A 13,131-nucleotide genomic window follows, 5' to 3' on the forward strand; every position below is an offset into this window, starting at 1 on the left:
TGAAGAGAGGCTGGGTATGGTTGAGTTCTGTTCGACACTTGGCGGACGGTATTAGCCATGGAACTCACTCCAGTCTCCAGCCTCCTCCACCTCACCACCACACTGGGACACTTTCATCCAAGCGCTGCTTGATCTTTTAATTACTTTTTTTTTTAAATATGTTCTCTGTGAGACTTGTAAGTGTCCCATCGCCAAAGCTTATTAGCCTACCTCCAGAACCTTCCCTCTGAACCAGATGCTCTCTTCAGCTGCCCCGTTAAGGCTTTCCTCGTCAGACGGCCCTCGTTAAGGCCCCTCTATGTGTTGGGGCGTGATGTAACGGCCTGTTCTGACTAGCCTGAGCACTGCTCCTGGTTTGGTAACAATAGTACCTTGTTAAGGTTGTGTTGGCACATTTGTCTCGTTAAACTTGTCGTTTCGGACTAGTTAAGCTAGTTGACACAAGGTGTTGTTGGTTTTTCTATCTTTCTACAGTAGGCTATTCAGTTTTTATCCCTCTAGCACTCCTTCCCCCCATCACTCTCTCCCTCTATTGCCTTTATTTATTTCCCATCGCCCCCTTCTCTCTGTCGTCTCTGTCTCTGTTGTTCTCTCCTAGCTGATAGCCAGGATATTGACGGGTTGCTACAAAACAGAACAGGTTCTGAGGGGTTTGATAGATCGGCTTTTCTTTGACTGTGAGGCAGAATCCAGGGCCCACTTCAGGAGCTGCATGCTGGTTCCTGGGGAGAGCACAGGCAGCACGCAGAGGTTGGCTCCAGTCCTGCTCCAGTGAGGTCACCACTCACAGCCGTGTGACACGTGTGGGTGGCTGTCAGTGGCTGCTAATTACTATTGCGTCCCATTTAGTCATATTCAAACACATACAGACACACCTCTGCAGGCACACGTTCGTGTTATGCGAAGACTCCCATGGGATGCACACGCACTGACACACACGTGTCCACACACATCCACACACACGTCCATAAACACGTGTGTGTATATATATGCGTGTGTATGAGTGTGTGTGTGTAAGCCTTTCTTTTCTCCCACCCGGGGATATATGACTCATCATCAGTCAACTGTTGTCCAATCACAGAAACTGCAGCAACTGTGCAATCAGTAATTATGGTCACACACACATATACAAACACGGACAGCCGCACACTCACACAGACAGAAACACACGCCCACACAGTGTGTGTGTACGTGGGTTTACCACAAGCAGAAGAAGAGCACGTCTTGGCAGCATCATGTCCTGCCTTCTCTCATTTATTATATTCATGCCATCCCTCTTTTATGCCTCCTCTCGCCATCCTCTCTTTTCTCTGGCCAGTTGGATCCAGGATGAAGCCTCTCCCAGCATCCTCTTGTCAGTGGCCTCCCACTCCGTCCTAAAGACCCTCGTGTTTGTGTCCCTGTGTCCTCATCCTCCCACTCGGTCTGACAGCCTGGGTTTGCGTCTCTGGCTCTGGTTCTCTCTCTCCGTTAAGTGCCTCTCCCTGCCTGTGTGTCATCCCCGCCCCTCAGAAGGCCCGCTGCCCTGGGCTCGTCGGAGGTGACCTCCAGGGGGGAGGAAGAGGAGGAAAGTAGATGGAGAGAGCTACGAGGTGGTGGTGGGGGCAGCGGGCACAACCGTGTCCAGCAGCTACATTAGTCACCTGGTTGTGTGTGTGTGTGTGTGTGTGTTCAGCACATGCGTTGATGGTTTGTGGGGCAGCAAATTGAGCAATTGGCCACTGGGGGAGTCGAGCATAATCACTGGTAACATGACCATGGGGAAAGGTCACTGCATGCAGGGTCATGGGAAGGGCACACACAGGGGGGGGGGGGGGGGGGGTGGAGGTGTGGGTGTGTCTGTGTGGGTGACAGAGGAAAGGATTGATGAGAGGAGCAAAAGAGATGTTTTACTATTTGAAATGGGGGTTGGGATTTGGTGATGAGTTTAGGTGTGTGTGTGTGCTTGAATTCATGGACCACCCCTTCCCCATAGACCTACCCAGCTCAGTGACAGCCTAGATAAATAAGAGGGATAGGTTTACCCAGTACAGAGCCTGCTGTTCTATAAGGAAGCTTCCACCATGAATCATGTCAACAGGCCGCCCACCACCCCGTCTCCTTCCACCATTTTTGTAATACCTCCCAGACCTACTTTTTGGAGAGCTAGCCCAGTAATTGGGTGTTTTGTGCTCTTTAACTACGCCTGTACCCAAACTCATACGCAAACAGCCTTCAATTAAAGTTGACTAAAACAGGGTGTTTAATTTAGCATGTGTGTCTGTGTGTGTGCATTACCTAGTCAACCATTGACTCTGTTGTGAGCTGTTGTGGTTAAAGCTCTGATTCCGTAGAACCATGCACAATATGGTTCGTTAAAATGATAACTTTGACTCTGTGCTTCATTGTCAGGCTTGCCATATTCCTAGTCTCACCTCCCCCCCTCCTGTCGCCTCACTGTGATGTGTGTACAGGGTAGAAGCGCTAAACGCTGGCTAGCTGCATAGAAAGCCTTAGTGAGGTTTGCAGGAGTAACCCCCCATTGCTTTGTATTATTCATGATTTTCCTGGGGATCTGGGTGATTGTGTGTGTGCGTGTAGTTTTGCTGGATTACAACGAACTCACGTTTGTCACTCTCTCTTTGACTTCTTCCCTCTCTATCTATCTTGTTCATCACCATTCCCTTGTTCTTCCTTCCTTCCTGTCTCTCATCCCCCCCCTCCTTACCTCTCACCCTTCGTTGTGTTCTTTCCGCTCCCCCCTCCTCTCCGTTCTCATCCCCTCTCATCTCTCCGTCTCTGTTCTCACTCCTCACATATCTCTTTCTCTCCTCTCCATCCCCTCTCCTATCCTCTCCATCCTCTCTCCTCTCCTCTACATCCTCTCTCCTCTTCTCTCCATCCTCTCTACTCTCCTCCCCATCCTCTCTCTTCTCCTCTCCATCCTCTCTCCTCTCCTCTCCTCCCCATCCTCTCTCCTCTTCCCTCCATCCTCTCTACTCTCCTCTCTATCCTCTCTCCCTCCGTCTCTCTGCAGGTGTGCTTGCGGTAGCGCTATCCCAGCATGCCGTTGGTGAAGAGGAGCATCGAGCCCAGGCACCTGTGTCACACGGTGTTGCCGCGGGCGATTAAAAACGAGCTGGAATGTGTGACCAACGTGTCCCTCGCCAACGTAATCCGCCAGCTCAGTAGTCTGAGTGAGTTATTCACACACACACATGCCTGCATTCAGTACACTCACTAAACGTACAAAATGGTAATTCTGTGTGTGTGTGTGTGTGTGTGTAGGTAAGTATGCAGAGGACCTGTTTGGGGAGCTGTTTAACGAGGCCCACTCGTTCTCCTTCCGGGTCAACTCTCTCCAGGAGCGTGTGGACCGCCTCTCCATCAGTGTCACCCAGCTGGACCCCAAAGAGGAGGAACGTGAGTGGACACACACACACACACACACACAAGTACTGTAGACACATGCTGCGGTCACACACACACACACACCTAGGTATGCACGGACCCACATGCTGAGCGCATACGCGCGCACACACATTCTGTTTCAGTTTCACTATCTATCTGTGTGTGGGACACAGTCCACTCCTCTCTCTCCTCTCTTCTCATTCTTAATGGCCTGATTAGCGGTACAGACCTCTGTGGGATGGGGTCGTTTTTCATTCCGGTTTGCTCCACGCTCACACACACTTCATACACACGGACACACACAAACGTATTCTGGACCAGTCATCTTCTGCGCTAGAGCAATATGCCTCCCGTACTCCTGCCTCACATTCATCCCTCTCCTCTCCTCCCGCTCTACCCTGCTTCCCTCTCCTCTCCTCCCGCTCTACCCTGCTTCCCTCTCCTCTCCTCCCGCTCTACCCTGCTTCCCTCTCCTCACACACAAGGTCTCTCATTCAGAGGAAATTAAATAGTAGGATGAATTGGATGTATTCCGTTGATGAAAGATAATGCCTCTCTTTGTTAAGGCTGTCATGTTAAACAGGTTAGAGAGAATGCGAGAGAGTGAGAGAGAAAGATATAAGGAAAGAAAGAGAGCAGAAGAGAGAGAAACAGACAGGGAGAGGGGTGGAGACAGAGCGAGGAGGGAGAGAGCGTAAGAGAGGTTGGGTGGGTAGACAGTAGGGTAATACCATGCTCTATAGCACCCATTGATTTCCCATGAGGCCTTGCTGGTATGTTTACAGCGCTGGATGACGTTACTCCCAGTGGTCTCTGGTGCCTGGGACTGGGTAATCACGCCAGACGCTGCCGTTTGAGCTGAAGAAGCATTTTTTGGTTGGTTTAGTAACTTTGATGTGACAAGAGCAGTTTGAGACAAGTATGTGTTCGTTTGCATTATCAAGTTAAATAAAATATCTCTGGCGATGTGCAAAACTGTGTTTCACTAGTAGAAACTCCCCTTCAACCACCCTTCCTTCCTCCCCCCCCCCCCCCCCCCCCCCCCACCACTTTTCTTTTTTCCTCCCTTCCTCTTCTCAGTAGTAGCTAATGTAATAGTCCACTAATCTAATACTGCAGCTCTGCTGGACAGGGTGATCCACTCCTGGAACCAGACTCCAGTGACTCCACACTGTCCAGCCCTGACACACACACTGTCCAGCCCTGACACACACACACACACTGTCCAGCCCTGACACACACACACTGTCCAGCCCTGACACACACACACACACACTGTCCAGCCCTGACACACACACACACACTGTCCAGCCCTGACACACACACTGTCCAGCCCTGACACACACACACACACTGTCCAGCCCTGACACACACACACTGTCCAGCCCTGACACACACACACACACACTGTCCAGCCCTGACACACACACACACACATTGTCCAGCCCTGACACACACACACACACACTGTCCAGCCCTGACACACACACTGTCCAGCCCTGACACACACACACACACACTGTCCAGCCCTGACACACACACACACTGTCCAGCCCTGACACACACACACACACTGTCCAGCCCTGACACACACACACACACACACTGTCCAGCCCTGACACACACACACACAAACGCACCCACACACCATAATACCCACAAAATGAGCTACCAGTGTCTTATCCTTAAGGCACAGAGCGCCTAGTAGACTGACAGAAATAAGAACTGTTCCCATCCAACAAAGACAATCTCTGTAGGCTCCCGCTGAGCTAGATTAGGCTAGTACCTCACAAAGGGATATATTCATGTGTGTGTGTGTGTGTGTGCTAGGCTTCATCTACCCTTTAGCCCAGGGTTCCCCTCCTAGCCTCCCTCCCTCCACCCCTCCCTCCCTCCACCCCTCCCCATCCATCCTCTGCAAGATACAGATCAGCTCTGCTGCAGTTAGGGTGGAGGGATATTGGACCGGAGGGGTGGAGAGATGAAGGAATGGAGGGATAGAAGGATGGGTGTATTATACAGGCCACTGCAGTAGAAGCAGGAGGGTGTAGACACTGCACCATGTGTCGGGGGGGGGGGGGGGGTACAGGGCTGCAGGCAGACAGGTACGGTGCATTCAGATGCAGACAGACAGGTATGGAGGAGAGGGGGGTTACAGGGTCTAGGCTGCAGACAGACAGGAAGACACAGAAATATTCAGACAGACAAACGCTACCTAGCATCTCCCACAACCCTCTCTCACACACACACACACCACACTACAAGCACCTACGGCATTCTCAGTGTGAGGCTGTATGGCTCAGTGGTCTGTGGTCTGTGGCGAAGACATAAGATGAGAGAGAGGGGGAGGGAGGGGGATAGGATGAGTGTGGGCTGTCATAAATCAAGGAAGGGGGCGTGAATATAAGAGGGGAGGGATAGGGGAGGAGAGGAGAGAGGGATGGGAGATGGAGGGCAGTGGGTTAGGGTGTGGAGCGTGTGGATGGTGTCGGGGAAGGTGTGTGTGTGTTTGTGCAGTAATAGCATGTGTGGAGTATCTGATGTGCTGTAAATGTATGTAGTGCGTGTGTGAAATGTGTGTGTGTGTGTGTGTGTGTGTGTGAGCAGGACTGTGTGTCTGTGTGTGTGTAGTACAAGGTAAAACCTAGATGGTTATTGTAAGCTGCAGCTGAGGGGGAAACAATCATAGAGATCAACTGATGGAAGAGTCGTGAATCATAATGCGTCAGTGTGTGTGTGTGTGTGTGTGTGTGTGAGGTGGAGCGGGGTGGAGAGAGAGCAGACCAGGATGAAAGGAGGAAGGTCAACATATCAAGGTTAAGGAACAGGATAACATCAGTATGCAGAGCATTGTCGGGGGGGAGGGGTTAACGTCCATGATCGCACACACACACGAGCGCACACACACATGTCCTTGGACACTCATCTGGGCAGGGTAAGCTGTTAAAGGTTGTTCTTCAGACCGCCTTAAAGGCCCTCTCTGTCTCCTTCACTGCTCCCAACCCCCACTCCCTCCCTCCCTCCCCCTGTCCTCCCCTCCTCCTCCCGTCCCCCTCTGCTCCCCCCCCCTCTCCCCTCCCTTCCTGATTGATTTCCCCTCGTCCTCCATCTCGTGGAATGCCATTTGTGTCCTGTCAAGCTCGCTATCATTCTGCCCAGCCAAACTAATGGCTCATATCCCCTGTTTAATGGCCATATTATATCATTGTAGCCATCTAGTCAGCTAGTCAGTCACTCAGCTAAAAAAGTCAGCCAACCAACCCGTCGGTCAGCCAGCCAACCGGTCAGCCAGCCAACCAGTCAACCAGTTGTTCTTTCAGTAAGTCAGCCAGCCAACTGGTCAGATAGCAGTCAGCCAGCCAGCCAGTCAGGTCAGCCAGCTGTCAGTTACTCTAGTTCACTATCCAGCCAGTCAGCCTAGCCAGCCAAACAATTAACCAGCCAGCTACATGCCAGTCTCCTTAGCCAGCCAGCCAGTTAACCAGTCAACAAGTTTAGTCCAGCCAGACAGTCGGTTAACCAGGCAACAAGCCAGCCAGCCAGCTAATCTTTTTTCCCTAGCATCTGCTTTTTCCATTTCTAGAGACATTGTGGGTAAATGGTCAACAAGCAGATGTGAGATGTGGCATGTTCAGAGACTTGACAAATATCTCTCTTTCCCCCTCTGTCTCCCTCTTCTCTCTCCCTCTTTCTCTCCCCCTTCACGACATCTCTCTCTCTCCCTTTCTCTCTCTCTCTCTCTCTTCTCTCTCCCTCTCGGTGTCTCCCCCTCCCTTACATCTCTCTCTCCTTCTCTCTCTCTTCTCTCTCCCTCCTCCCCTTCCATCTCCCCCTCCATCTCTCTCCCCCTCCATCTTTCTCTCTCTCTGCACTGCAGCATGCCAGCCCAGCTCAAGCTGCTGCTGTTACACAATCCTAACAGTGACTAGACTAAACAATGTGTTAACTCTCAGCTAGAGCAGACACATCCCTAAAGTTAGTGTGATCCACAGAAGTGAGCACACACACACACACTCAAACACTCACACACATTCACTATTACTTACTCTTGAAACCTTACCTTCTCTATTCTGATGGGTGCAGGTGAGACTATATGTAATCCTTTTACAGACCAGTGAAATGTGTGTGTGTTTGTGTGACTGTGTGTGTGCGTCGATGTGAGCATGTGATTGTGTATGTGTGTGTGGTTGCACTGGTGTGTGTGGCGGGGTGTGTTTGTATGGTCTCACCTCTCTTGGGTCCAGTGTATATTGACTAGATGGTATCAGATCTGCCGAGAGAGAGGGAGATATGAGGGAGACAGACTCCCCTCTCTGCTCTGATAAGAAATTGCAGCACATATTAGAGGAGATGTACAGGGCAGGAGATGTACAGGGCAGGAGATGTACAGGGCAGGAGATGTACAGGGCAGGAGACGTACAGGGAAGGAGACGTACAGGGCAGGAGATGTACAGGGCAGGAGACGTACAGGGAAGGAGACGTACAGGGCAGGAGATGTACAGGGCAGGAGACGTACAGGGCAGGAGACGTACAGGACAGGTGATGTACAGGGCAGGAGACGTACAGGGCAGGAGACGTACAGGACAGGTGATGTACAGGGCAGGAGACGTACAGGGCAGGAGACGTACAGGGCAGGAGACGTACAGGACAGGTGACGTACAGGGCAGGAGACGTACAGGGCAGGAGACGTACAGGGCAGGAGACGTACGGGGCAGAGAAACACACACACTAAGCTGAGGAACTGACAGAAAAAGAACACCAGGGGTCAGAGGTCAAACGGGGACAAACATGCTCCTCTCTGTTGTCGTTTACACTTCCTGTTTACTGTTATGTCTGTACTGGAAGCCTAGGTAATGCCAAAGAGTCGCTTTTCCCAAGTGTGTGTGAGAGAGGTCTGAAGTCTTCACTTGGAATATGATGTTACTTTCACAGGCTCAGGTGACTGAAATAACACTGAAGAAACACCTTTCCCCCGCTTGCTCGCTCCCCCTCCATCTCACTTCTACTCCCACACATCTCTCTCTCTCTCTCTCCCCCTCTCTCCCCCTCTCTATGGGTACAGCTCAGTCCTACATGATAGTGTTATTAGTTGTTCTAGCCTCAATCTCCCTCAACAGCAGGTTGACACTGTTCAAATGATTATCTAAGAGTGAAGGAGAGACAGAGAGAGTCAAGATAGAGTGAGAGAGCCGAAGAGAGATTGAGGTAGCGGGGGGGAGTATTTTAGCTCTGGCAAGTCTGTGGGGTAATCTGTCACTGTATTTTGACAGTGGATACTCGCTGGTTTGTGACTGTGGTGTAATAGGCCTATCAGGAGAGATCACTGAAGACATGGAGATGAACCATGTGGCACAACACTGTCTATCCCCCTCTCTCTCTCTCTCTCTCTCTCTCTCTCTCTCTCTCTCTCTCTCTCTCTCTCTCTCTCTCTCCCTCTCTCATCCCTCTTTCTAGCCCCTCCCTCTCTCCTTTCTCTCGCTCTCTCCTCTCTCTCCCTCTCTCTTTCTTTTCTCTCTCTGTCATGCCTCCTTCAGGATATAACAGAGCTTCTTCATCCCCTCAGGGATGAGTGTGGATTCACTTATCACAGTGCAATACATTATTCAGATCCCGCTAGCAGCCCTGTGGATCGCTAGCAGACGGTCGGTCAGACGTCCACTTGCCTTTTTCTCTCTCAGCGATTCCTCAACCTTGTTTTTTTCTGACAGCTACCGCCTGTTACCACCCGTGCAACATCAATTCCCCCCTCTGTTATTATTCCAGGATTTGCTAACGTCTTGATGGGGTTGTTTGGGAGTGTAAAGGCAGAGTCGTGCCTCCTTCCTTCAAGCCGGCCAAGTAGGGTGAAGTGCCTTGCCCAAGGACACAACGTCATTTGGCACGGCCGGGAATTGAACTGGCAACCTTCAGATTACTAGCCCGATTCCCTAACCGCTTAGCCACCTGACTAGCCGCCTGTAATAGAACAATACCCTGTCAGAGGAAGACACACTGTTACTGCCATGAGCTGTGATGATGATGTTAATGATGATGATGCTGTGTATTTGTTGCTGTTTTCTTCTCTCCAAAACCATTCACAGTGGGGAATGTGTGTGTGTGTGTGTGTGAGGGAGGGAGGGAGGAGGGGGTACAGCAGAGAGAGTGAGTGTTTGTGTGTGTGTTTTTATGTCTCTTATCTCTTCAGAGATCTATAACACATTCTCGTTTTCTTTCCATTTCCCCACACACCTTGATACAGTCCAACAAGCATCTTGAAATTACAAAAGAAACACACACAAACCAGTCTAACTCCCCCTCCTCTCCCTTCCCCTCCCCTCCCCTCCCCTCCCCTCCCTTCCCCTCACATCCCCTCCCTTCCCCTCACATCCCCTCCCCTCACATCCCCTCCCCTCACATCCCCTCCCCTCACACCCCCTCCTCTCCTCTCCCCAGTGTCTCTGCAGGGCATCACCATGAGGAAAGCCTTCCGCAGCTCCACCACCCAGGACCAGCAGCTGTTTGACCGCCAGACGCTGCCCATCCCCCTGCAGGAGACCTTCCACATCTGCGAGCAGCCGCCGCCCCTCAACATCCTGACGCCCTACAGGTCAGCAGGGCAGTGTCCTCGCTGCTGATTGGCCACAATCAGTCACACCTGATTAGCTAGCTCTTCCTAATGAGAGCCTCTTGGACATAGTCAGTGGCCATTCTTAGAATCCGGGGGGTTTATTGGCCGCTGATTCTACAATCTCACACACCATTGGTCAGCATGAAGAGTGTCCTCTCATCCTATAGGACAGTGTAAGAAATATGGGATCAGTGATCACCTCCTCAGTGATGCAGTTCATGTGGGTTTAGGTGCGGGTGTGTGTTGGGTGGGGGTGGTGTGTGTGTTTGAGAGAGATAGCTCTTTTAATGCAAACGCTGAATTATTGATGCTTATGCTCAAAGCATGGGAAATACTCCCAACACACGTGCAGCAAGGACCTTACAGGGAAGAACAGAAACAGGATTGTGTGTGTGCACACATGCTTTTGAACTTGTGTTTGTGGCTGTTTATTGATGTACTGTATGTGGGTGTGTGAGGGAGTGTCCATGCGTTTATGTGTCAGCCTCTTAGCTGTTAGCTCAGGTTGCAGGCGGGGCAAGCAAGGACAGAAGAGAAAGAGAGACAAACAAAAAGATAGAGAGAGAAAGAGAGAGAGATCACATGAGAGCCATGATTTAGGTGGTTCAGGTTTACCTGGTCTGGCCAGTGGGAAGAGATCACGGCAAGATGAGACCCCTTTCTGTGTGTGTGTGTGTGCGTGTGTGTGCGTGCGTGTGCACGTGTGAGAGTGAGAGAGAGCAAAACAGAGAGAGAAAGAGTTGCAGGTTTGCAAGAATAGCCTCTTAATTACAGAAACACACATGCACACACAAACACAGTTATCAGCAGAAACAGCTGCAGGTGTAGATTACTTCCTGGTCTTTCAGCCAGCCAGGGTATGTGTGGGTTTAACTGCTGTGTCTCAACCTAATCCTTCCTGCCTTCTGAGGGGCAGGTGTCTGTGTGTGTGTGTGTGTGTTTTCTGTCTGTCTGTCTGTCTGTCTGTCTCTCTCTCTATCTTTTTTCTGTCACTATGGGGCTCTCTGAGACACCCCAGGCTGTTGTTGTTAAAATCCACCACAAGCACAGCTGCGGCTCTGCTGCTCATTCACTCACATAAACACTCTCAGACGCACACGTTCAACACACACAAATACACACACACCCATACACTCACACCTTGCTCCTCTGTGGCACTCTTCCCCCAGTTGCTGCATGTCATTAAACTTCCTCTCCCCTGTTTGATGTTCCCCCGTTTCATGTCCTCTTTTCCTCCCATCCCTTCATCTTGTCACCCAGCCCAGGGCGGGCCAAGAGAGGTGCATGATGGGACCTGTAGTCACTGAGTCTGGGACTACAGCGCAGCAAACACACAGGTCTATTTAAATGGTGTTTGACCCATTGACCCATCCACATCATGTCCACTTAGAACCTCCACTGGAGAAACAGGGACATGGACAACATCATTCCAACTGCATGGAAAACTGGCATTATCTCTAACAGATTTTCCCGCCTCTGTTTCTAGACAACCAGAACCCTCAAGGTTTTAGCCCAAACCCTGATCTCATATTTCTATTCAAACGTTTTTGTATTTTTTATGGTTTCCTTTTCTGTTTCCTATCTAAACTAGCTGTGATGTATGTGGTCAGGTCAGACCCAGTGTCAGCATCCATGCCTAAAGGCTCATACCTCCCACATAAGTTCAACGAAAAACATGGTGTGTTTAATAACGAGATGTGTTTTTCTTGTGAAAGAGAGAGAGCGAGAAAAATAGACGGAGAGAGCGATATCAGGTTGTAGGTGTCTTGCACCTATACATTTATGATGAGAATAACTTGACTGTGTGTGTGCGCGCGTGTGATAAATGATTCTCCTGTCAGTAAGTCTCTTTGAAGTGATAATTGTCTCTCTCGGGGTGTCCACCTCTGGTCGCCATGGCTCTGCACCACGCCTCCTAACAGAACTTCACTTCCACTGGCGCAGAGAGCTAGATGGGTGTGGAGAGGAGAGAGAGGGGAAACGATGGAGGGGAGAGAGAAAAAGGAGGGTGGATGGAAGTGGGAGAACAGGAAAGACCCATGTCATCGTGTTTCTCTTTCCACTTCCTCTTCCCCTGCCCTCTCTTCCTCCCCTTCACCTCTCTCTCTCTCTCTTCCTTCCCCTCTCCTACTTTTTTCTGATCCTGCTCTCTCCTCTCCCTTTTGTCTTTTCCTCCTCTCTCCTCTAACCCCTCTCCTCGTCCCCCATCCTGCTCTCCTCCACCCAGAGATGATGGGAAGGAGGGGCTGAAGTTCTACACCAACCCCTCCTACTTCTTCGACCTGTGGAGGGAGAAGATGCTGCAGGACACGGAGGACAAGAGGAAAGAGAGGAGGAAACAGAAGGTAAGGAAGGGCCGCCATTGGCCCCCGCGGCCTGGGCCGGAGCCCTGCCTCCTGTCCTTTCATTGGAGGACCGGGTGTGCTGTCGCTAGCTGATTGGTTCTTAGTCCAGGGACCTGGTTGACAGGAAGGAAAAGAGATGGTTGAGCAGGCTGTGGTTAGGGCTATAGAATACACATGCACACACACACATACACGCGCATCATTATATTGAAATGTAGCATGAATCACATATCCAGAACGACCTCAGCAAACATTAGTTGTACTGCCACTCTAATGGCACTCTCATGAGTAGTAAGATCTGCCTGCTCACTGCCCCTGCCTCTTCTAATGGGACACACACACACACACACACACACAGATCCTTAGGCACACACACACACACACACATAAAGTACACAAACACATGCATTCTTACATGCATTCCAGTCATGCAGGCACACACACTTATTTACTACTGTTCACAAACACACATTCGTACACTCACATTCACCCCCGCATACACACTATTTGACAGACACCCACCCACACGCATAACTTCCTAGATTAGTCAATACACTCTCTTTATCTCTCACACACACACACACACACACTCTTTAGGGAGCTCCGTGAGTTTTCTGAGTGCCTCACCTCCACAGACCCTTCAGTTATAGAGCTGTGAGCCCCTGAACAGAAGGAGGGTTCCTCCTCCCTGGGCAGCAGGGGCCCCATAGACTAATCAGCTCCAGCTGGTCTCCCCTTCTACTAACTGCCCAATCAGAGTCCACCGTAGTCAGACTGCCCAACATGGCC

The 13,131-nt window shown here is 50.8% G+C and overlaps 1 protein-coding gene across 1 annotated transcript in view; it reads left to right on the forward strand.

The window, feature by feature from the left end:
• Positions 1-3,043: 3,043 nt before the first annotated feature.
• Positions 3,044-13,131, forward strand: part of wasf1 (WASP family member 1) — a 52,746-nt gene continuing 42,658 nt past the window's right edge. Inside the window, 4 exon segments of the mRNA XM_067241540.1 lie at positions 3,044-3,176; positions 3,268-3,402; positions 9,823-9,976; positions 12,225-12,342. Coding sequence (XP_067097641.1) covers positions 3,044-3,176; positions 3,268-3,402; positions 9,823-9,976; positions 12,225-12,342 — 540 coding nt within the window.

Source organism: Osmerus mordax, chromosome 8 (genome assembly GCF_038355195.1).
Source record: "Osmerus mordax isolate fOsmMor3 chromosome 8, fOsmMor3.pri, whole genome shotgun sequence".
NCBI classification, from domain to species: domain Eukaryota; kingdom Metazoa; phylum Chordata; class Actinopteri; order Osmeriformes; family Osmeridae; genus Osmerus; species Osmerus mordax.